The following is a 23,859-nucleotide window of genomic DNA, read 5'->3' on the forward strand; positions in this document are numbered from 1 at the left end:
TCCATTTAGGTTTGGATTCCATTATCCAAGCTGCAACTTGCTTAAGAAATCATGTGGGTGGGTTTGTACACAATACACTGATTACAAAAACCGTAGCCATTATCTGGTAGCAGGGAATACTCTGCTTGTGACAATTAATCTTGTTTGCTTCAGGCAATGATATGATAAACAAGATGAAATAATCATGACTTTCTTGAGCATGTGTTGTTCAAGTGCAACTTACCAACAAACACTGAGATGAAGAAAACAAACACTATTTGCACCCATTGCACTTGTGCATGAGCTTACAGATGCACTTGAACAGAAGGATAAAGCATCAACCTCAAATTGTTGATATATAGTTCAGCTAAGCAGATAATCTTTGTAAAGGTGCCAAATCATTAAAAAAAATCTACAAAGATTTTTTCCGCATGTACTGGAAGATGACAGTACCATTTTAGGACATCCTTGTGAAGAGCTTTGATGCAATCCATGTACTGTTTAGCTGGTATTAGGTGTTATATATTTTCACTGTTCACCGTACACAGTGACCGTATTGCGTGAGTTCTTGTGTACAATGACTAAAGTGAGCGCGCGACGCAAGTTGAGGTACCGCTGATGAATTTTACTCTATTTATTTAGAATTAAAATCCTATTCCCGTTATCTTCATATATATACATTTACACGGATGGAGGCTGTTTTGTGAACGCGTCGAGAATTCGTTGAAATTGGCACGAACTGTACTCTTCCCCGACCCGACGCGGTAGCCCGGTCGAGAAAGGCAGCGACACGTGAGAGCCAAAAGCCCAGACCGCGCCGCACCGGTCGGTCGGGTCGCCCCCGCGTCGCACGTTACCGCGTGCCCGACTGGCCAAAGCCCCGAACCCTTCTCCTCTCCCCGGATCTACCATCACCACTTCCATCCCCACCTCGCTTTTGAAACCCGTCTCCTCTCCCCCAACCCCCAGAAACCAAAACCACCACAGTAGACAGCCAGCTCAGATCGCCCGCCGCGGCCGCTGATTCTCGTCGCGAGCTGGTGGGGCGGCGGGGGCCGCGGAGATGGCGTCCTCCATGCGGCGGAGGCCGAGCCGAGGGGGCGGGGGCCCGGGGGCGGCGGCGGAGAACTGGGAGCGGCTGGTGCGGGCGGCGCTGAAGCGGGACCGGGCGGGCGGCACGGGGGCCTCCGCCGCCGCCGCGCACGCCGGGGCGGGGGCCGGGCTCGCCTCCGCCGTGCCGCCCTCGCTCGGCCGCACCACCAACATCGAGCAGATCCTGCAGGCCGCCGACGACATCGAGGACGAAGACCCCAACGTCGCGCGGATCCGTAAGCGCCCACTCCCCTTCCCCTCCCCTCCCGCTAGCCCGCTTCGCTTGCTGCTTGTCACCGCGAGCGAGCCTGTTCTTACCTTGTGGTTGCTTGCGGGGGTTTACCGAGTGTAGCTTGTGGCCCGCGGATGTGGGGGGAAATGCCAGTCGGTAATTGGGCGCCCACGCAGCGGGGCTCAGGGTTTCGTGTGCGCTCCTCTGCTGCTGCTCTAGGCCGCTTTGGATGCTTGCCGCCTCACCTCGACCTGAGACGGAGTAGTTGATTTTACAAGTCGTAGGAATAGGATTGCCTGTTTGGGCTGAATTGGGGGCGAATTTTGCTGTATAGCTCAGGTGCTGCTGGCTTCAGATTGTCCGACTCTCTGGCCAAATCATGGTCCCGTTGGAGGTTCCAAAGGGTTCTAATCTAATAGCATGAATTGGCGCAAAATGTTCCATCTAGGATTTCGTAGTGACTTGAAGAAAGCTCTGACAACTTTATTTACTCTGAATGCAACTCCAACCCTTGGTCTGGCTGAAATGCTCGTGCACAGCTTGCGGGCCTGAAAAATCTCTGGGTAATTCATTGTCCACGCCATGGGGTTTAGGGTTCTGTGTGCTCTCAGTCTCTTATGCTTGCCACTGACCTGGGGTTAGGTCCAGAAGACACAGTTGAACATGTAACTTGTTAGCCCCCATTTCTACGCCCTTACTCCGTTGAATGATCACAAGGAGAAGAACATGGGTGTGGCGGCGTACTTATGCACCCTTGCATTAGTTTATAATCTGAATGTCTTCTCTAATCTTCCATTATCGTCGCCCTACAGTTTGTGAACAAGCATACAGCATGGCTCAAAATCTGGATCCAAGCAGCGATGGGAGAGGCGTTCTACAGTTCAAAACCGGTTTAGCATCCGTGATCAAGGTATGCTAGTGCTCACTGTATTGCACGACCAATCACCCCTATTGTGGTTCAATCTTTCCTCCAGTTAAGATTCTACTTTGGTGCCTAACTTCTTATTGTGTGCCATGGTATTCTGCAGCAAAAGCTTGCTAAGAAGGACGGGGGTTCAATTGACCGTCAGAATGACATCGAGGTGCTGTGGAATTTCTATTTGGAGTACAAGAAGCGTCGTCGAGTTGATGACATGCAACGGGAGCAGGAGATAATGAGGGAATCAGGAACTTTTAGCACCGAGTATGTCTTTCTCTCTGGTTATAATTGTGGTATTATTTGCTTCATAAAACACCAGGGTCGTCTCATTTTCTGTGACTTGAGTTTTGGCCAGCTTATCCTGCATGTTGTGTTACCTTGAGATACTCGCTGAAACACTCTGCTCAAAACAACCAGCAAGTAAAGCTTGTGTATCTTGGTTAACTAATGTTAAATCTTGTATTTAGTTTTACATTTGCTCATTGCTTTGCTGCTCCTGTGCTGCATGTTTTTAGCTGTCAATTAGTTGATATTGATACGCCGGAGTTGGATTTTGTTGTATTTATATGCTCTACTCATGTTTGTCCATGCATCTTTGATCTCTGGTCTGGAAGTGTCTGTTATACACTAAGTGCTAAGTTGACCTTCTTTCTTAAGGTCTCTGAGCACAATTGTTTGCTGAAGTACTACATTATCATATCCCTGTTGCACTTGATGATGCTATGGTGGCAACTCATCTTATGTACTATACGACATTGCTCATGAGTTTTCCATTTTTTACGCTATGACCAGGATGGGAGCTAGGGCTATGGAAATGAAAAAGATCTATGCTACTTTGAGGGCTCTGCTTGATGTTTTAGAAATTCTTGTTGGACAAGCACCGAGTGATAGGCTTGGTAGACAGATTCTAGAGGAGGTAATTGCTAAATATACTAATCCATTATTTTAAAGCATGGTTTGCTGATGTGGTTTGCTTGACATTTATGCTTTATTGAACTGGTACTCATTGGCCCTTTCAGATAAAGAAAATAAAAAGATCCGATGCAGCTCTGAGAGGCGAACTTATGCCTTACAATATTATACCCCTTGATGCATCATCAGTGGGAAATGTTGTTGGTTTTTTCCCTGAGGTATCCATGTTTTCTGTTTTTGTTACAATATTATCTTCTCATACCTTGCCAGATATTAGTCTCTTTAGTTGTCTTGACTATCTCTTACAACCCTATTAGGTCAGGGCTGCAATAGCCGCAATTCAAAACTGTGAGGATCTGCCACGCTTTCATTATGACACACCACAGCTGAGACAGAAAGATATTTTTGACCTTCTGCAGTACGTATTTGGCTTCCAGGTAACCTTTCTCTGCCATATTTTCATGGTTTGGGTCATATTATATTAGATCCTCCTCTATTAAGTGAAAAGGTAGATACGTGTGTAGTTTTTTTTGGTGTGCTTAGTTCGATGATCTTATGTTCTTTGGCTTGGTTATCCATCAAGCAACAATGTGGCAAGTTGTTTCTTTATTTTTTGCTCCCGCTCCAGTCTTATCTACTTAGGATTCATGCTATTCTGTATTGTAGAACTGGGCACTAGCCCAGTTGGTGGGAGCACATTGGTGTCTCCTTGCCGACCTGGGTTTTTGACCCCTGTGGGGCGGATTAGTTCTTGTTCATTTATTTTGCGGGACTAATAAACTAGTATCTCTTTATCTTCTTTATAATGTATGGGGGTTGCTAGTACCCTTGGTTTCATTACTATTATCTATTCTACCCGCGTCGTGTATCTAATGCGGTCAAATTTTGTTCATGTTTCAGGATGATAATGTTCGGAATCAGCGTGAAAATGTTGCACTTACCTTAGCCAATGCCCAGTCCCGTCTGAGCTTGCCTAATGATACAGAACCGGTTAGTTCTCCCCCTCTTATCCGGATACGTCTGAACAAAAGAACATTTAGGCATATGGGTGTGGAGTTAAGTTAGATCCTTATTCCTACCGATTATAATACTTCATTTGTTACTAATTATATGTTGTCTTGGGCATTCACACGGTCTTCAATGTAGGATAGAACATTTGAGCACACAGTAATAAAGTTTTTAAACCACACATTTCAGGAACTGACTGTATCTTGGTTGGTTGGTCTTGCAAGAGTGCAAGCCTCCAGCCACCTTGGTTTAAAACCCTTAGCTTGACTGTCCAGATAGCCTATGCTGATCTATTTCACTTCATTCGCCTTGTTTTCTACTTGTACGTTTATGCAAAAGTAATGTGTTTACAGCAAGATCACTCTTGAGATTGTCGCCACCCTTAGCTTTACTGTCCAAATAGTCTATGCTCGTCTATGTCATTTCACTCGCCTTGTTGTCGACTTACACTTTATAAAAAGCAAGATTTCTTAATAGAATATACATCGGATTTTGTGTGTGTGTGTGTGGATGCTAATCTATCTATGCCAAATTAGAAGCCTATTCGCCTATTTACCTTGGTCGTCTTCTACGATTGCCCCAGGGAATGATGGTTTTGTCTAAATAAACTGAAACTTTTAAGGATTGAAAGAAGTATAACTAGCTGTTTATTAGCAATGCCTAGGCTTGCTGCTGTTGTTCCATCTATTATCAATAAATTTGAGGCACCTGGCAAATATGAAATACCTGACCTCTTTTATTATTCTTTCTGGTGGCCATTTGTCAGTAAGTTTTAGCTGTGCATATTAATAATTTCTTAGCTAAACTCACTATAAAATAAACATGGACACAACTCTTGTAGAAAATCGATGAGAAGGCTGTTACAGAAGTTTTCTGCAAAGTTCTGGACAACTACATAAAATGGTGTAGGTTCTTGGGCAAGCGTGTTGCATGGACCAGGTATGTTAACTGCTTTTGAACAGCTTTCTTTTTGCATGCTATTAGCTCATCGACGCTTACCTGTTATATCACTTACTTTTTTGGTAGCCTTGAAGCAGTAAACAAGAACAGAAAAATCATATTGGTTGCTCTCTACTTTCTAATTTGGGGCGAAGCTGCAAATGTTCGCTTTCTTCCAGAATGCCTATGCTACATTTTCCACAACGTGAGTCTTTTCTTGTCACCCGTTAATTTGTTTTCAAGGGATGCCATGTGAAACACTAGAAGTCGCTAAATCAGTCGAGGATAGGCTCTTCCGTTTTGTAGATAGTCTAGTCAGTTTGTGGCAATGACCAAAATCATTAATTGCAACAGCCATTTGACAGCTAGTTATCTTAGCTTCTTGACAACCTCGTAATTAGGGTCTAACTTTGACCACCAATTTGACCAACAAAATATATGTTATATGCCACAATAAATATAGCATTGAAAACTTCTTTCACAAACGAATCCAGTGTCATACTTTTTGTGCCATATAACTTATATTTTATGGGTCAAGCCGATGGTCAAAGTTAGACCCAAATTACGAGGTGGCCTTGTATAGATGAAAGGAGGGAGTAGTAGTAAACAGAATGATCTGTGCATCTGTCCCTGATGGTGTATCTACCTTTTTGCTGCACTGACTTGTTTCAAGGAACTCTAATGTATCATGAAAACAATTGTTATGCTATGACACTCACAGCAGTTTGCTTTATGCCAAAAAAGATCGCGAAGTAGCTTTTTTTTGTAGATCTTCACTTTGTACTAGAAAAGTAGACCCTGTATTTGATGATTCAATGGAACAAAACACTATGTCCTTGAGAAATCAAATTCTGATTGATGGCAAACTTAAGATTGGTTCCTTGTCGTGTTTGAATATGTTCTTAGTTCCTCTGTAGTTCTTTTGTACAATGTGTTACTGATCCTTTTTGGCATGTCTTCAGATGGCAAAGGAACTTGATGGGATTCTTGATTCATCTGAAGCTGAGCCTGCAAAGAGCTGTGTCACCAATGATGGTTCAACCTCATATCTAGAGAAAATAATTACTCCTATATATCTAACAATGTCTGCGGTAGGTTCATCATGGAAGTTCTAGCTTGGTTTACAATTTTGTCCAACTGTTACATCAATTAGATCAGAATTGTTATTGCTTTCCTACTTTTGGATCTGGCTTTCTTTGGATTGATATGGATCTTTCTTGAATTCAAAATGAAGTCCTATATTCTGCCGCTACAGTTTGGCGCTTCAATATTTTAGCATTACTTCCTTGATTTTGTTGAAAACTTGAAATTGTTCGCTCAATCTCTTAGTTGGCTATCTGTGAGAGACCATGTAGGTTTCGTTGTTCTGATTTATTTTTACTTAGAATCTTAAATTCTTTTTCCAGTGTAAGCTTTTAGCTATTTACATAGGAATTGACTTGCTGTCTTTTTATCCTTTCTGCTATATTTAGGTTTAATGCATTTTATATCTTCCACAGGAGGCTAACAATAACAATGATGGGAAAGCAGCACATTCTGCATGGCGGAATTATGATGATTTCAATGAATATTTCTGGTCCATTCCCTAAATCATTGCCTTTGTGCTGTTTCCCTTTTACCCTTCGCTTACTGTCTCTCTTACTCTGCTTTGTTTCATATGTGTAGGTCACGCTCATGCTTTGAGCTGAGTTGGCCACCTGCCGAGAATTCCAAATTTTTGCGCAAACCTGCTAAGAGGAAGCGTGTAAGTTGATCATGAATATATTTTTTAAAGACAGTAGTAGTTTGATGGTACGTGTGGTGCAAACAGCTAAACACTGTTGAGAAACCTAGTCCGCAGAATAAAATTGTTTAGTTTCTCCTTTTCTTGTACCTAGCCCTTATCTGTTGTTCTCACTGTATGTTATGGGCAGGGGCTCCAGTACGGTAGTAAATTGGATTGCTTGTTGTCTACTAGTTTGTTTCAGTTTTGATCTGTTTGTTTGATTAGGAAGTTATCCTAAAGAGTTTGAGTTCAAATCAGCGAAGTAGGACTAGGTTTGTTTTTATTGGGCGTTAAACATAAGAGTTTGGACTTCTAGGTAACAAGGAGAGCCTGCCTTATAAAACCCTACAACTGTTGTAACTTCTGACATCAAGCAAGGAGAATAGTTCTCATCAAAAGTCATCTTCCTCATTATTACCCCATTTGTACAGACTCCCTATTCTAAGTCGCACTGTCCATCCACCTTCGTATTCGTAGGATTTTGGGAGTCTTCCACATTATTTAACTACCTGCAATCTCCTTTAAGTTACATGAGGTTTACCATCCTATCATTTTTAGTTTCTAGTCAGCATTCTTGTTGCATTGTTTCAATGTTGGTTGCAGACCTTGGTCTCATTTCAGTTCACACAGTGTAAACAACTTGGTTCACACTTGATTTTTGACTATGAAATACAATTCTTACTTCTCCCTCCATCTGGAAATACTTGTCAGAGAAATGGATGTATCTTAGACATATTTTAGTTCTAGATACATCCATTTTTATCCATTTCTGCGACAAGTAATTCCGGATGGAAGGAGTATTAAGAGCGATATTTAAGAAACTATATCGAGCTGCATGATTTTTTTTGTAAGTAGTTGCTGTTTTACTCCACCTTAGAACTTGGCAATAGATTGTAAAATAAATAAATTACATTTAATACTAAAGCCAGCTACCTCTGGATACTATTGTGAATTTGTGATTATCCTTTTTATTGGTGTTTTAGAGTATCTGCAAAGAGGAATGAAAACAGAGACAGAATTTATGATGTTATGCTTACATTTCTTATGCAGAACTATATCTTTGAATCATTAAATTTTGTAAAAACGTATTACAAAAGTGTGGAGTCTTTTAAGCAAACATTGGCCGTTCGTCATCACTTTATTTATTTTTGATATGAAATATTTGGCAGTACTAGTGATTAAGGGGGCTAAGGGGTGTTCTTTGACTTGAATGAAATAAATCCATTTTCTATGAAATATTCATGCGTACCCTGTTTTACATAATAATTATTTTTTCTTTACCTATGTGCCTTCTTATTAAAAAGTTCCATTGCAGACGGGAAAGACCAACTTTGTTGAGCATCGAACTTTTCTGCACCTGTACCGCAGTTTTCATCGGTTGTGGATTTTCCTCATATTAATGTTTCAGGTCAGCTGTTTGATACTATTGTAATTAATTATGTGAATAAATATATCAATAGTTTATATTGTGCTAAAGATGCCTTCTCTCTTCTCTCAATGGTGCTGCAGTGCTTAACTATTATAGCCTTTCACCATGGGAAGATAAACATTAGTACTATTAAAGTAGTACTTAGCGCTGGGCCAGCCTTTTTCATACTGAACTTCATTGAGTGTACGCTCTCTAATTTGTTCTTCTTGATCTCACTTTTCCTGTAATGGTTTTGCACATGTTACTTATACATTTTAAGAAAGTGTTACCTGGACCAGGATCTTTAACATTCTCCATTTGCATGTGCCTCTTATCTTTTGTAGGCTGCTTGGATGTGCTACTCATGTTTGGTGCATATAAAACTGCAAGAGGTTTTGCCATCTCACGATTAGTAATCCGATTCCTTTGGTTGGCTGCAATTTCAACATTTGTGACCTATCTTTATGTGTGAGTATTTGATTATATGTTGTTCTTAGATTTTACCTCTCTCAGTGTGCATTAAGTTGCCTATTCACTTTGAGCACTAAGTTACCTATTCACTTTGAATGTTGAATATTGAACAGGAAAGTCTTGGATGAGAAAAATGCAAGAAACAATGATTCAACTTATTTCCGGATTTATGTTCTTGTTCTGGGTGGTTATGCTGCGGTTAGGCTTGTGTTCGCATCGTTGGCCAAGATCCCAGCTTGCCACAGGCTGTCCAATTACTCTGACCGTTCACAGTTTTTCCAGTTTTTCAAGTGGATATACCAAGTATGCATGTTTTCACTCTACGTCGTGTTTTGGGAACATATCTTCATTATGAAATTACGTATTCATCTTCTTTCCCTTTTTCGTACCTAGGAACGATACTATATTGGACGGGGACTCTATGAGAGTATAGGCAACTATGCCAGGTTCTTTTCTTCTCATTTTCAGGAGTTTTGAACATTGTAATCTGAGGCACCCTTAGTTTTTGTACTTCTTTATTGACATATCACCAAGATACTAATGTTCAGTTGTGTTAAAATTTTGTGGGATGTTATTTGCGAGACATGCTACCTATTCTTCTGGTCAGGCCAATCACGTTTCCTGCCGAACTTTAGTTATGATATCTGTAGTGCTGCTTGCGGTATTTTACTGTCAGATATGTGTATGCACTTAATATAAAGTGCAGGGAGCCAGTTATTAGGAAATAGCAAAAGACAGACATATGTGATAATGTAATCACTACCTGACATTAGGAGTTGTTAGCATCAGTCTGAGACATTTCTCTAGTTTCTTTACTAGTACTTGCCAGTTGGTCATGTTTAGTTATTAATTCACCAGCATTCTAACTGGTCTTCAGCCTTCACTACTTGAGTGCTTGTATGGTCGTGGTGTGTTATTTACCTTTGAATTTTTTTTTGATGCAGATACGTGATCTTTTGGTTGGTCATATTTGCATGCAAATTTCCTTTTGCTTATTATCTCCAGGTGGGTATAACTATTTCTTTCAGAACTCAGATGCTTACTGATATTTTCTGTGTGGCCAGAACTTCAAAAGTTACTCTTCTTTTCATCATGTCATTCCCTTTTGCAGATTCGCCCTTTAGTTGTACCAACCAATATAATCGTGCAACTCCATGATTTGCAGTATTCTTGGCATGATTTTGTATCAAAGGGTTAGTAAATTTGTACATATCGCACTAGTAGCGTTGTTTCATTTACTCCACATTTTTTTTGAGGTAATAATTTGCTCAACATCTTTATTAAGGAGAAAACGATTATCTTCTTTTTTACTTAAGTACACTAACAATGACACTACCATGCTGATGACGCTTTTATAGGAAATAGAAATGCTTTGACCATTCTCAGCCTATGGGCGCCCGTCGTAGCTGTAAGTTTCATGTGTTGACCTTCAAATTCTTGGAGAGAAAAGAAGTGAACTTTCAAAATGATGCACTGCTTCACTATATTTGTATATTCAGATATACCTGATGGACATACACATTTGGTACACTCTTCTATCTGCTCTTGTTGGTGGCGTTATGGGTGCTAGAGGTCGCCTTGGGGAGGTACTATCGACCACGTATGCATTTGTTGTGATCTGTAAACTGGATATCACTCTTACATGTGCCAATTTAATGCAGATTCGTTCAATTGAAATGCTTCATAAACGTTTTGAGAGCTTTCCAGAAGCTTTTGCAAAAACCCTTTCCCCGCAAAGGTCCTTAATCCTATTCTTTAAAATTGTGTCATTTTGAGCAGCTATCTAGTTTAATTTGATTTGTTTTCCAATTTTCATAATGTTTTCATTTGATGTTGTAGGATATCTAGCAGGCCAGTTCCTCAGGTAAACAAATGCCTGTTTATCACATGCTGTGTTTGTAACTTCCTTTAGATGCTTGTGCCACAGTACATCTCAAGATCTCAAGATGTCTACCGCCGCACCCCCTGGCACACACACACATCTAGTTTCTTAAACTAAGTGTTCGCGATTAGTTTTATGCAAACAAGTTATGTTCAACTCAATTTAGCCAAGCATGTCACTCTATTTAAACTTGTTGTTTCTCAAACTACCAAGTCCAATTTCAACTTGTAAAACTGGCTTTCCTGTATTCTTATTTCATCCTTGTTATATTACCTCTCTATCTGGCCAATATCCTAGACCCTGATGAAGTGATGTTGGCTGGACATATTATTATTTTTAATGGCTTCTTTTTATTTATCTTAAAAAATCAAGTTAGCTGATTCCAGTTTCATTTTTCAAAATCTCGACAAGTTAAATACCTGAAAGTACTGACCTTTGATCACGCTCAACACTAGGATTCAGAAGCAGCTACTAAGATGTATGCCTCGATATTCTCCCCGTTTTGGAATGAGATTATCAAGAGCTTGCGTGAAGAGGACTACATCAGTAACAGGTACATTGAACACTATATATGTTTACCATTCTATAAAAACCATTTGCTTCAATACCATCAATAAATTTTGTTTCAGGGAGATGGATCTGCTTATGATGCCAAGTAACTGTGGAACTTTAAGACTCGTACAATGGCCATTGTTTCTTCTTACTAGTAAGGTATCCTAATTGAAACCAACTATATCCAACTTCTGTTGCAAGAATTGATCTTTATCTGTGAATTGGGGTGTCATGACTCTGTTGCTTTATTTGTAGATCATGTTGGCGAATGACTATGCATCTGACTGCAAAGACTCCCAGAAGGAATTATGGCACAGAATATCAAAAGATGAATACATGGCCTATGCGGTCAAGGAATGCTACTATAGTGCAGAAAGAATTCTTAAGTCTATAGTTGATGGTGAAGGGAAGCTCTGGTATGATTCCGTACTAAAAGATGAAGTACCTTACTCACCATCATTAGATGGTTTTCCTAAATTATCTCTTCACTTTTCTCTGCTTTGTCCTGATACATGTACAGGGTTGAACGCCTTTTCCAATATCTCAATGAAAGCATAGAACGAGATTCACTTTTGGTTACTATAAATCTGAAGAAGTTGCAGTTGGTCCAGTCACGTCTTACTGGTTTGACAGGACTTCTGGTGAGATTGTGCTTTCGTTGATGCCTCGCATAGTTTTCTTTGATGAACATTTAATAGAGCAGTATACGTGTTAGTAATTTTTTTAACTGTTTCCTATTTCATGTATGTTTCTTAAATATATCATGAAGGCGTTTTAAATGACAATACAATATGTATTAGATACGCGACGAGACTGCTGATCGTAAAGCTGGTGTTACAAAAGCTCTCCGTGAGCTCTATGAGGTTGTTACCCACGAGTTTCTTGCACCAAATCTGAGGTATGCTATGAGAACAATCACTGTTTTGATTGGTGAAAGATATCAGTTACACAGTTCTACTTTATTTCCTACAAATGTTTTTTTCTTGCTGCAGGGAAGAATTTGACACCTGGCAATTACTGTTAAGAGCTAGGAATGATGGGCGTCTATTCTCTAACATTTTGTGGCCAAATGATCTGGAAATGGTACTTCTACTTCATCCGCACAACTATTTGAAAATTTCTTACTGGAAAGAGTTCTTGTCGTACCATCTCTTGTGGTGCTACCAATGTATGCTATTGCCACTCAAAATGTTAAGAAAAAATCCATTTTTTTTGGGTTTTTCGTGACTTTCTGTGTTGCTTCGCTGGTACCATAGCAGCATCCCTATAGGGCATGGCATTCTCTCATTGCTTACACTGGGTATATTTGTGCTTGTAGAAAGAACAAGTTAAGCGTTTACACTTACTTCTGACTGTCAAAGACTCTGCTGCAAACATTCCAAAAAATTTAGAAGCTCAGAGAAGACTACAATTTTTCACCAACTCTTTGTTCATGGACATGCCGGAAGCAAAGCCCGTCTCTGAGATGATCCCATTCTGGTACTGTAAATGCTTATGAACTTCATGCTTATCTAAATGAATATGATCCTTTTGACACATACTTTTCTTGTGCAACAGTGTATTTACCCCATACTACAGTGAGACTGTACTTTATAGCATGTCTGAGCTGTGTGTTGACAATGAAGATGGCATTTCTATACTTTTCTATCTTCAAAAAATCTTTCCTGGTAATATTACGATGCTTTCTCTTGCAAATTATTACTTCTTGATGATATTTTATTTCTCAAGGTTTGGTTTATGTAGATGTTGTTCTGGCTGTTTTGCCAGGGAAAGTATGTATAGATAGGGAGGTGTACTCACCCCTTTGAGTGGAAACAAAAATTCTGATTTTGCCAAAATCGACACAACACAATGCGACTATTATGAGTTATAAAATTTCAAATCCAAACGCGATTGACAATCGAGAAACAGGACACATGGTAGATGCATCTTGTTTCGTTTACTGTTTGGACGTACTCCAAGCCTGGTTCATCTGTTCCACCTAAATGACAGAGTGCATACAAGTCGTTGCCGCACTGATATCATGTTTTGAACTCTTTCGTAGTTACCAAAACTATTGCCGAAGTTGTGTTTGTAGACATCAAAATTTTAAACCAATACTCTTTCCTCCCATCCTGAGTTTTTTCTTTTCGTCCATAGTTTATTAAACAACTTCACAGGTTGAGGTTTTTCATTTCTCGTGGTAGCATTCCCCTTTTTATGTTGTACTTTGGGCTATAAAGTATTTGGAGTTTTTACACATGTTGTATGGCAGAGGAAAGTGTTCTGCAGAATAAGTCATGTAGAGTAGAACATTGTAAATGCAACTTCAATTAATTATCACAAAATTCCTACATGTCAGCATGTGTTGCAGAGGAAAGTGTTCGGCAGAATAAGTCATGTAGAGTTGAGCATTGTAAATACAGCTTCAATTAATTATCACAAAATTCCTACATGTCAACGTGTGTTGCTTATTAGCGAAACATTTCTGTTGGATCACGGTTCACCACAAAGGAAGAAGATGTTCCTTGTACCAGAATACTGATTAAGTTGTTTGTTTTATACCAGAAATGTAATTAGTATCTCATTTGTTTTTTTTTGCAATCAGATTGTCGTTTTATACAAAACATGCCCTTAATTTTCTTTAAGTGTGTGGCTTGGATTTTTATTTGGTTTGTAGATGAGTGGGCCAACTTCTTAGAACGAATTGGTCGTGGAGAATCATCAGAAGAGGATTTTAAGGAAAGTCCAAGTGACACCTTAGAACTGCGGTTTTGGGTGTCATACCGTGGCCAAACTTTGGCAAGGACAGGTGAATTTTCTTTTATTTCTGTTTACTAAATGCTCATGTATAGCGGAATGTATGCAACTAATACATGTTCCATACTCAAATGGTCCATAAGCTTCAATCTGATGCCAAGTACATATTTTTTCCTTCCTTTTATTTAATATATTCCTTGACTTTGTATTTGCTGGAGCAGTGAGGGGTATGATGTACTACAGACGAGCGTTGATGTTGCAGAGTTACCTGGAGAAGCGATATCTTGGAGGTGTGTTTATAGTTCTCTGTTGTAGAAAATGAAATAACATAGTTTATTTTTCTCATTTTGTTTTCTGAGAGATTTTCATCATTTTGTTTGTTCCACCAGGCATTGAAGATGGGTATTCTGCACTTGAATATATTGACACTCAAGGGTATCAGTTATCTCCTGATGCACGGGCCCAGGCAGATCTAAAATTTACATACGTTGTTTCATGTCAAATATATGGACAGCAGAAGCAAAGGAAGGCTCCAGAGGCTGCGGATATTGCTCTTTTATTGCAGAGGTTAATTTGCTTGACTTTTATTTCTTTTGTAAGATCTATTCTAGATTACTAGGACAATGGCTTGCTTTGCAACTCACTTCATTGTAAATAGTCCACCTTATTTCTGTCAAAAATTATAATTATACCCAAACTAATTTAGTAAAGAGTAAACCCCACTTCGAACCACATATTTCTCACACTGACATTTTGAACAGATTTAATATTAAGCATTTTTACAGTACATAGGCACTTCTGCCAGAGTGGTGGGAGCACTGGTTAATTCTGGCCTTTTTTCCTTTTCTTTGGGCTTGTTGAGCTGTGCCCTCAGCAGAACCTGTTGTACTTCTCGTCTGTGTGCGTGTGGTGTGTTTTTTGTTGGACTTGCTTTTTGTGTTGGATACTGTTGTCTGGTTGTGGTGCTTTATCTTTAAAGCGGGGAGAAAGCCTTTTTCGGTAATTCTGGCCTTCCATTAATAATAGAATAAATTAGTCATTTTGTAGCTAAGAAGGGGTAATAGACTTTTGTTCCTAATCTATTTTTTCCAAGGCAACACTAGACATGTCTTTAGAAAGCTGCATCATTCTTGATGTCCATGTCAACCAGTGAAAAATAATAGCGTGCTATAGAGTTCTCAGAAATGTCTCGCTAATAGCACGCTATAGTGCGATATAGCACGCTAATAGCGTATTTTAAGGGTCATGCTATTTTTTTCATTGAATTGTCAACAGATGCGTGCCAACTCACTGTCTAGTCAGCTGACAGGTAGGCCAAACCAACCAGGATCAGAAGTGGATGTTAAGTCTGGTACAAATATGGATTTCGGTGCTTAAAATCTGGTTCAATACAAAAATAGCAATCTTCTAATTGTCATGATGTGACACTTGTGTGATTCAAAGTGGGATGCACTCTATAATTAACTAAAAAATATAGAGGATATGAAAAGATTAAAAGAAGTCCTTAATTTCTTGTCTTTTGGATCATCAGTTGATTTTTTGTCTGTTAGATGAGGTCATTCTTGCTTTAGTTTTCATTATCTTAAGTTAATATGTTTCTGATTTTGGTTTCTGCTATATAATTTTTAAACCTTACATTGCATAATCCTGATTAACTTTTGTTATAACTTGTAGAAATGAGGCCCTTCGGGTTGCTTTCATACATGAAGAGGATGGTGTATCGAGTGATGGGCAAGCTATAAAAGAGTATCATTCCAAGCTCGTGAAGGCTGATATTCACGGAAAAGATCAAGTAAGGACAGTACTGCAGTTCTGTATAAATTTGATTAATGATTTGCTCCATTTTTCTTGCGTCCTTGAAATCAACAATAAACCTGTAACACTCCACTTTTCACATTATAAGATCTGTAGTACGTGGAAAATAGCTTGTTCTGTATTAGCAGCAATTGAGCTATCTCAGTTATTATTAACTGTTTTCTGACTCCAAAAGCAACAATAGGTGAAGAAACTGATGGTCATGTTCCATCCTTTTCCTTCTCCGTGTAACCCACAAACCATGCGTAGTACCTGAGCCTTATTCCCCGCTTTCCTTTAGTTCACATGTTTTTGTTAGTCTCGTAATATCACCTTCTCGAATAAAACTGATAATACTGTTCTCTCTTGTTATATATTGAGTAAGAGAATATGAAATTATTGCTCTTATCATCATTTCTCAGTTTTCTGCTACTGCACCACCTCTTCTATTGATGCCCCCTTATCATTTGCTGATCTACCAAACTAACTCCACTTCTGGAAGAGATCACAAATGCTGTTGTAGCCTTAGCTCTGGTAGTATGGAATTTTATTAACCAAAAAACAGAAGAAAGTTTTGGTTCTTGCCAGCCATAATGTATCTTAGAATTTTACCAACATTAATATTAATTGACCTCTTATGCTTCATCTTTTTTCATACTGTTGTATAAATAGGAAATATACTCCATTAAACTGCCTGGGAACCCCAAACTTGGCGAGGGGAAACCTGAAAACCAAAATCATGCTATAATTTTTACTCGTGGAGATGCAATACAGACGATTGATATGAATCAGGTATACTTTTCTTCTTCAATAGTAACAACAGCCCTTAAATATTTAATCATTAACCTTATCATTTGTCAATTCCTCATGAAGTATCACTAGTTTAGATTCTTGCGTGTATCTTGTTGGATTGAATTTAGATCCCAGTCAAAAATCTACTCATAGAACATATTGTCTGTTTCTAGTTTGTCCATTCCATTTTTAAGGATATTTTAAATTCTGATAGTGTCGCATCCTGCACCGTTCTTTGTAGAATTTGCCATACAGATGGATGTTCCATTGCTTTCAATTTGCTTGCATTTTTCTTGAATAGAAAGGAGTTCATTGTGTACAAGGGCGTAAGGGGAATTTATACAACAAAATACGAAGTCGCACTAGATACTTCCCTTAGAAAACGAGATGAGGAGGGACTAGGTGTTCATTCAAAAAGAAATAGGCACCCAAATTCAAGTAGATGACTTGAGCTTGGGTGGTGGGGGTGTATAACTCCCACAAACTGTGCTAGGCTTAGTTTCAGATGCTTCTCTTTTCTCATATGCATGGTACACATTAGATTTGTTATGATGCCCCGGTGTACCCGAAATAGCCCTGATGGATACAAGTTCTCACATAGGATAACTACTTGGAGGAGGCAATGAAAGTGAGGAATTTACTTGAAGAATTTCGTGGTAACCATGGAATACGTTATCCCACAATTCTTGGCGTGCGGGAGCATGTGTTTACGGGAAGGTTATTCTTCGACTACTCAGTTATTTTACCAACTATTGACATGTTTTGTATCTTTTCTGTATCAACCTGTTCTATTTTATTTTGCTACAGTGTGTCTTCGCTGGCATCATTTATGTCTAAACAGGAAACCAGTTTCGTTACTTTGGGGCAACGTGTTCTTGCTTACCTCAAGTGAGTAAATGTACCGTGTCCTGTAGGGAATATCCGTGCACATTCTTACTAATTTTCTCTTTCTACCAATGAACCTGACAATAGTTTCATTTCGGCACAACTTAATTGCATTCTGTTGTACTTGTGTAGGGTTCGAATGCACTACGGGCATCCTGATGTCTTTGATCGGATATTTCATATAACCAGGGGTGGTATTAGCAAGGCATCCCGGGTGATCAATATAAGTGAAGATATATACGCTGGTTGGTACTTTATGTTATCTACAGTTATGTTACATCATGAATGTGACATGGTGGGCTGCCGTGCTTGCCAGCTCATGGCTATTTAGGTTGCACCGGGACCTTTTCCTTGTTGGACCTCCCCACACCCCACCCAGTATTTTTCGAGGTTTCAAGTCTTGAGATAACTAGTCATTCTGAAGTTATTTACCATGTTATATTTTTTAAGAAGCTAAAATGCCTGATGTCACCATCTCTGTTAATTGTCTCACAATAGATAGGTTGGTAGGTGACGTGTCGATAACTAAATATTAGTTTAAGATCACAAGCGTTGTGCATACCTAGATATTACTTTATTCTTGAAAGCTTGACTTTAAGTGTTAACAATTTGCAGGATTCAATTCAACTCTGCGCCAGGGTAATATCACACATCATGAATATATCCAGGTTATCTATTCTGTTCACTTGTATACATAGTCTGCAGCATGGATACATTTAGGTGCATACATGGTATGACATGTGTGGAAAGTTCTGTTGACAGATGTAATTATGTGCATTAAGCGAAACATGAGTGAGTAAATGACACTGCAGCACACACATCAGTTTCTATTCTTTCTGTGCACACAAGCTAACATGTAACATGCTTTACAATTCAGTGCTGATATGTCTACATTTTGCTTACTGAGTGCACATGCCATTATTTGTATGTTGCCCATAAAATGTACTAATGATATGCTTCTTTTCCCCAAAATGTAATAAAATCTTTGCTTCTTTCTAGGTTGGAAAAGGACGTGATGTTGGTTTAAACCAGATTGCCCTGTTTGAGGGGAAAGTTGCCGGAGGTAACGGCGAGCAAGTTCTGAGTCGAGACGTGTACCGCTTGGGGCAGCTGTTTGACTTCTTTAGGATGCTAACCTTCTTTTACACCACTGTTGGTTATTATGTCTGCACAATGGTATCCCTCTCTCCCCCCTTCATAATAAGTTTACTGTATTGTTATTGATTGGTTGTGCCTGGATAATAATCTCAACCAACTCATTTGAATAGATGTATCCAAGTAAGTTATTTATTGTGTGTTGTTGCTACGTGAGCTTTGATATGCATAGTGCCATTAGTTGATCATATATCATGAATTGGTTTTGGTTGCATTACATTATCCTGAAACCGGCCATATCTGCTTGAGGCTATAAAGATGGTTATAGATACCAGAATGTCATAAAAATAAATGCATCCTTGTCGGCTATTCCCAACTTAGGGTTTATACAAACTTCTAATTCAACTTCTTTAAGATTGATATGCTAAGTCCTTCACCAAAAACCTAGATCGTGTTGATTGACTTATGGGTATGGTTTATTGGTTGCTACTTAAACATCGTGTCTTGCTGCTACTAGGTTCTCAATTTCAATCATTTGATAGCTTAAGGCATGCCTATAGAAAAGACCCTATAAGCATTTTCTTGAGAATTGGATAATTTGTATATGTTTCTTGACTGGCTGCATATATGATTACAGTCGCATGCATATATGTAATAGTTTCTTTGTTTACGTGTGCATGCAGATGACTGTTCTAACTGTGTATATCTTCTTGTATGGGAGGGTGTATCTGGTAAGTATTATGATCCCTATTTCGTTATGCTTCTTTTTGCTGAATTTTGCTTCTGTGCTGTATTAAACCGTAAATTACATTTGAAACTTTTAGGCACTCTCTGGACTCGACCATTCGATATCTCGTCAAGCTAGGTTTCTGGGGAACACTGCCCTTGATGCTGCTCTGAACGCTCAATTTTTGGTTCAGATTGGAGTTTTTACAGCCGTACCAATGATAATGGGTTTCATTTTGGAATTAGGGCTAATGAAGGTGGTGCCCTTTGTTTCTTTAGAAACCTACTTTTATAGGGTCACCCATGATCATGTATTCATGTTATAATTTTTAATCCTGTGCAGGCTATTTTCAGTTTTATCACAATGCAACTGCAGTTCTGCTCAGTATTTTTCACCTTTTCACTTGGAACTAGAACACATTATTTTGGGAGAACTATCCTTCATGGTGGTGCAAAGGTAACATATGATGTGTTCCTTTTTACAAATATTATTTGTTTGAACTCTGCTGATCCATGATCCTCTATGCAGTATCGTGCTACTGGACGAGGTTTTGTTGTTCGCCACATAAAGTTTGCTGACAATTATAGGCTCTATTCTCGAAGCCACTTTGTGAAAGCGTAAGTTGCTACTTTCAAGCAATAAAGTGAATCGTTACAATAAGTTCATCTGCACGAGTAATGGACACACAAATCCATCTATACCAAACAGAATACCACACAGCTGTAGTGTTGCCATATTCCTTTTGTAGTATTCAAGGTTTATGAGTCGGCGAGTCGTTCCGAGGTTGAGACTCATAGACTAAGCGTGAGTGCGTGACTAATCGACACTAGTCGACAGTGAAGTTGTGACTCATAGACTAGTCGACACTGAAGTGTAGTTCGGGCTTGGAGTTGAAACTCATAGACTAGTCTTAACCAGTCCCTGGACTCATAATCCATGGTAGTATTGCGATAATACGGTTTCTCCATCCAATTGCAATTATCAGACATAATTTTTGCATTTTATAATCTGATTGTTGACATTGGTCATTGGTGATCAATCTGAAACTCCTTTTGAAGGCAAAATTGGTTAGCATTTGCATAACGCCATAAAATAAGTAATCTGTTGACGGGCTCTGCAAAATTGTGCTGGAAATTACTGGAGTAGTTAAATTTTCTTGCTTGGAAAATTAGGAGTTAAAAGGAAAGAAATCCTATTTGCCTTTGGAAATGAACCAAGCCCAACTGTTATTGCTCAATCCTATGTTCTCTTGTTCCTCTCCCAAGTACAAATAAAACTGCTCACAACCCTCTCTTCTAAATTTTGAAATATTAACATTATAATTGTTCTAGTGTGCTGCACCAAGTAGCGGCAATTGTGCAGTTTTCATTGGCAAATACTGTTGTTTCATGATTTGCTTCAGCAAACGCCAACCAATTGTAATAATGTCTTAAAGAGTCATTTCTGGCCCAGAAATCTAATTCGCCTCTTGGGAGTATATGCTCCTGTGTGTTAAAAATGTTTTTTACAAATGCCAATTTTTTTGAAAAAAAATTAGATGTGTTCATTGTCACACCCAAATGCTACCTACAAATTTTTAGGGGCAAAGCTTAAGCATTTTAACCTGTGCAAAATAAAATAAAATAACAAGATGAATGCCACATGTTACCTCCAAATGTTACACTATTGTTTTTTCACCGACGACGCACTGCTATCCTGTTTCGCATGAGATTTGTCAAGCACGCTTGTTACACTAACATGAATGAACATATAAAAAAAGAAAATCAGATTTTTAAAAATTTATTTACTACTGTATTTTTTAATTCACTGTTCATCCAGGAGCATATGCTCCCCAGAGCCAAAACACGATCCCCCCATGCAGGGATCTGACTCAATGCAACGCATCGAATCTTCAATTCCAGCTATAGTGTTCTTGGTAGCATTACTTGGTGATCAATCTGATGGCTATATTGTTGCAGGCTTGAGGTTGCTCTCCTGCTTATTGTCTACATTGCGTATGGCTACACGAAGGGCGGGTCATCGTCCTTTATTCTGTTGACTATCAGTAGTTGGATCATGGTTATATCCTGGCTTTTTGCGCCATACATTTTCAACCCTTCTGGTTTCGAGTGGCAAAAGTATGTTCACCAATCCTACCTTTTCCCTTTAGATTTGTTGTCATTCAAGCAGGATGACCACTGATTGGGAAACTGAGCTTGTTTACTTTTTTTCCCTTTGTAGAAAATAGAACAGTCACTACTGTGATCAAGTATATAGAAGTATAGGATAATTGTATATGTACGCTTTTATACTACCTGCTCACTCATCATTCTGGTCCTAGAAATATAAATATAAGATGCATTTGGCTATTGCATGTTGCATCGATATAATTAGTTTTTTGGATGTACCTTTACTGATTTGCATTTTGAATGTCAGAACTGTTGAGGACTTTGATGACTGGACAAATTGGTTATTTTATAAAGGTGGAGTTGGTGTAAAGGGCGAAAATAGTTGGGAATCTTGGTGGGAGGAGGAGCAGGTCAGTAACCATGACGTTGTGTGTGAAAATCTATTTGTTTAAGCCCTGTTCTTCTTGCTATTTTGACTTATACATGTTCTTGTTACTTCTGTAATGTGTAAATACAGGCTCATATCCAGACCTTTAGGGGACGAATCCTTGAGACTATCCTGAGCCTCAGATTTCTCCTGTTCCAGTATGGCATTGTGTACAAGCTTAAAATTACTGCACATAATACATCTGTGGCAGTAAGTGAAGAGCTCTCTCCTTTAGTAGTTCTGTACAGTACAAATTTTCACTTGCTTCGTTAGCTGACTCTTTGGATGCTTCTTTACACCAAATATAATATTTTTCTTCTAGTTCAATTACATTGTATGTATTCCTTTTTCATCTCTTCATGTTGGCCACTTATCCATTCTTATGTTTACATTGGTTGCATAACCGTGACCGAGCAGTAGTGTGTTAGGTCTGCCTTCTGCCATGAGCATAAAATTGTGGTTGGATACAAACTGGTTTTAAAATTTACCAGTTTACTTCATAGTTTTTACTCTATAGTTTTGTTTTCATGTGCAAGTTGAATAAAAAAAAGCTTGAAGTTGAGTACATGTATTTTCATCTTCAAATAAAGCAAGAGATAATAGTATAACAGGTTCATGATGTTCCTACCAAGTCTGCCAGTTCTATTCTGTGATAAATCTAAATGCCTTCTGTTACTGGTCAGATGTATGGCTTCTCGTGGATTGTACTTCTTGTTATGGTCCTCCTGTTCAAGGTTTGTTATATTATTCATGATTTTTCATCTATTTTGTATTCTGCATTATAACATTATTCATGAGTTATGACAAATCTATTTTGTTATTGTGCTTCAGCTTTTCACCGCAACTCCAAGGAAGTCAACTGCCTTGCCGATATTTATTCGGTTTCTACAGGGCCTCCTTGCAATTGGCATCATTGCAGCAATTGCATGCCTTATTGGATTTACAGACTTTACAATTGCTGATTTATTTGCAAGTGCACTAGCTTTCTTAGCAACTGGATGGTGTATCTTATGTGTAAGTACACTGGTCTTCCTTTTTCAATTTCTACATTTCCTGTAGTTTCTGCCTTTGTGCATTTTGCCACATGCCTCATAACCTGTTGCTTCTCGTGGCAGCTGGCCATCACATGGAAGCGTGTGGTGAAGACTCTGGGGCTGTGGGACTCCGTCCGCGAGATCTCCCGGATGTACGACGCTGGGATGGGCGCCGTTATCTTTGCGCCCATCGTGTTCTTCTCGTGGTTCCCCTTTGTGTCCACGTTCCAGTCGCGCATCCTGTTCAACCAGGCCTTCAGCCGTGGTCTGGAGATCTCCCTCATCCTGGCGGGGAACAAGGCGAACCAGGAGTCATGAGAAGCCTCATCCATCCGCTGGGTGTTTTTGTTGTACATTTCTGGACTTGATTAGGGACATGCTAGGTTGAAACAACATATGTACATAACGCCCCTGAGAATTTGGATGCTAATCGCTCGCTTGTGGACAATGAGCTAATGCTGGCTTAGACGTGTGAATATTCATTTGACCCGCGCTTGTAGTTTTGAGTTGCTGGATGTAATTTGGATCCTCTGGTGATTTGTGTCGCCTGGTAGCAGTAATCACAGTTTGAGTAAACTAGCGGCTAACTCTTGAGTTTGACACTGTTTCTGTTAGATTTCATTCTGTTACATTTTTACATTGCCCATCTCTCTTATTTCTGTTAGATTCTGCTGACATGCAGTTGAACATGGGGTGACCTGTCTGGATATATCTGTCTACCATCTTGTGTCAATATGGCCTGGCTTCCTTGGGGAATGAGTGCTGACAACATTCCCTGTATATCCTTGGTGCTTGAATTACATACAACCCATATGCCTCCTGTTGCATTGGCCACTTGATCAGTTGCGTGGTCCACTACTGTGGCTCACAGTTCAGGACCACCTGGTGCTTGGCTAGCTTGTTGCTTTCACAAGGTCAGTGGCTGCTATCCATGGTTACTTAGCTTGCTCTAGTCTTAATTAACGTATAATTCTCTTACACCTGTATAAATATGCAGTACTCATGAATGAGAACATATGCCAGAAGAACTATTACCTCTTGTCTTGATTTATCTAGATATATGGATGTATCTAGACACATTTTACATCTGTATTTCGAC

At 39.2% G+C, this 23,859-nt stretch overlaps 1 protein-coding gene across 1 annotated transcript; it reads left to right on the plus strand.

The window, feature by feature from the left end:
- Nucleotides 1-882: 882 nt before the first annotated feature.
- GSL8 (glucan synthase-like 8) lies at nucleotides 883-23,339 on the plus strand. The gene is made up of 51 exons (XM_048683371.2): nucleotides 883-1,307; nucleotides 2,116-2,213; nucleotides 2,332-2,486; nucleotides 3,015-3,138; nucleotides 3,242-3,352; nucleotides 3,452-3,571; nucleotides 4,035-4,124; nucleotides 4,984-5,081; nucleotides 5,169-5,286; nucleotides 6,044-6,172; nucleotides 6,581-6,657; nucleotides 6,747-6,825; nucleotides 8,162-8,254; nucleotides 8,356-8,458; nucleotides 8,599-8,722; nucleotides 8,839-9,028; nucleotides 9,119-9,171; nucleotides 9,670-9,730; nucleotides 9,837-9,918; nucleotides 10,084-10,133; nucleotides 10,225-10,311; nucleotides 10,387-10,463; nucleotides 10,565-10,589; nucleotides 11,063-11,160; nucleotides 11,237-11,318; nucleotides 11,415-11,575; nucleotides 11,680-11,800; nucleotides 11,960-12,057; nucleotides 12,152-12,242; nucleotides 12,478-12,638; nucleotides 12,717-12,826; nucleotides 13,819-13,950; nucleotides 14,120-14,188; nucleotides 14,288-14,465; nucleotides 15,573-15,690; nucleotides 16,365-16,484; nucleotides 17,086-17,201; nucleotides 17,292-17,372; nucleotides 17,502-17,614; nucleotides 17,985-18,037; nucleotides 18,369-18,545; nucleotides 19,148-19,195; nucleotides 19,289-19,447; nucleotides 19,534-19,647; nucleotides 19,720-19,808; nucleotides 21,150-21,308; nucleotides 21,607-21,709; nucleotides 21,817-21,936; nucleotides 22,410-22,460; nucleotides 22,558-22,740; nucleotides 22,842-23,339. Exons 1-51 carry the CDS (start codon nucleotides 1,043-1,045, stop codon nucleotides 23,076-23,078), a joined length of 5,751 nt encoding a protein of 1,916 aa, XP_048539328.1. The 5' UTR covers nucleotides 883-1,042; the 3' UTR covers nucleotides 23,079-23,339.
- The last annotated feature ends 520 nt before the right edge of the window (nucleotides 23,340-23,859 follow it).

The sequence above is a fragment of the Triticum urartu genome, chromosome 7A (assembly GCF_056163025.1).
Source record: "Triticum urartu cultivar PI428250 chromosome 7A, HENAU_Tu73, whole genome shotgun sequence".
NCBI lineage: Eukaryota > Viridiplantae > Streptophyta > Magnoliopsida > Poales > Poaceae > Triticum > Triticum urartu.

Coding starts and splice junctions, on each gene's coding strand:
- GSL8 (XM_048683371.2), top strand. CDS start 1,043: ATGGCGTCCTCCATGCGGCGGAGGCCGAGCCGAGGGGGCGGGGGCCCG. Junction 3,139..3,241: donor GTAGACAGATTCTAGAGGAG/GTAATTGCTAAA, acceptor TGGCCCTTTCAG/ATAAAGAAAATAAAAAGATC. Junction 16,485..17,085: donor AGACGATTGATATGAATCAG/GTATACTTTTCT, acceptor GTTCTCACATAG/GATAACTACTTGGAGGAGGC.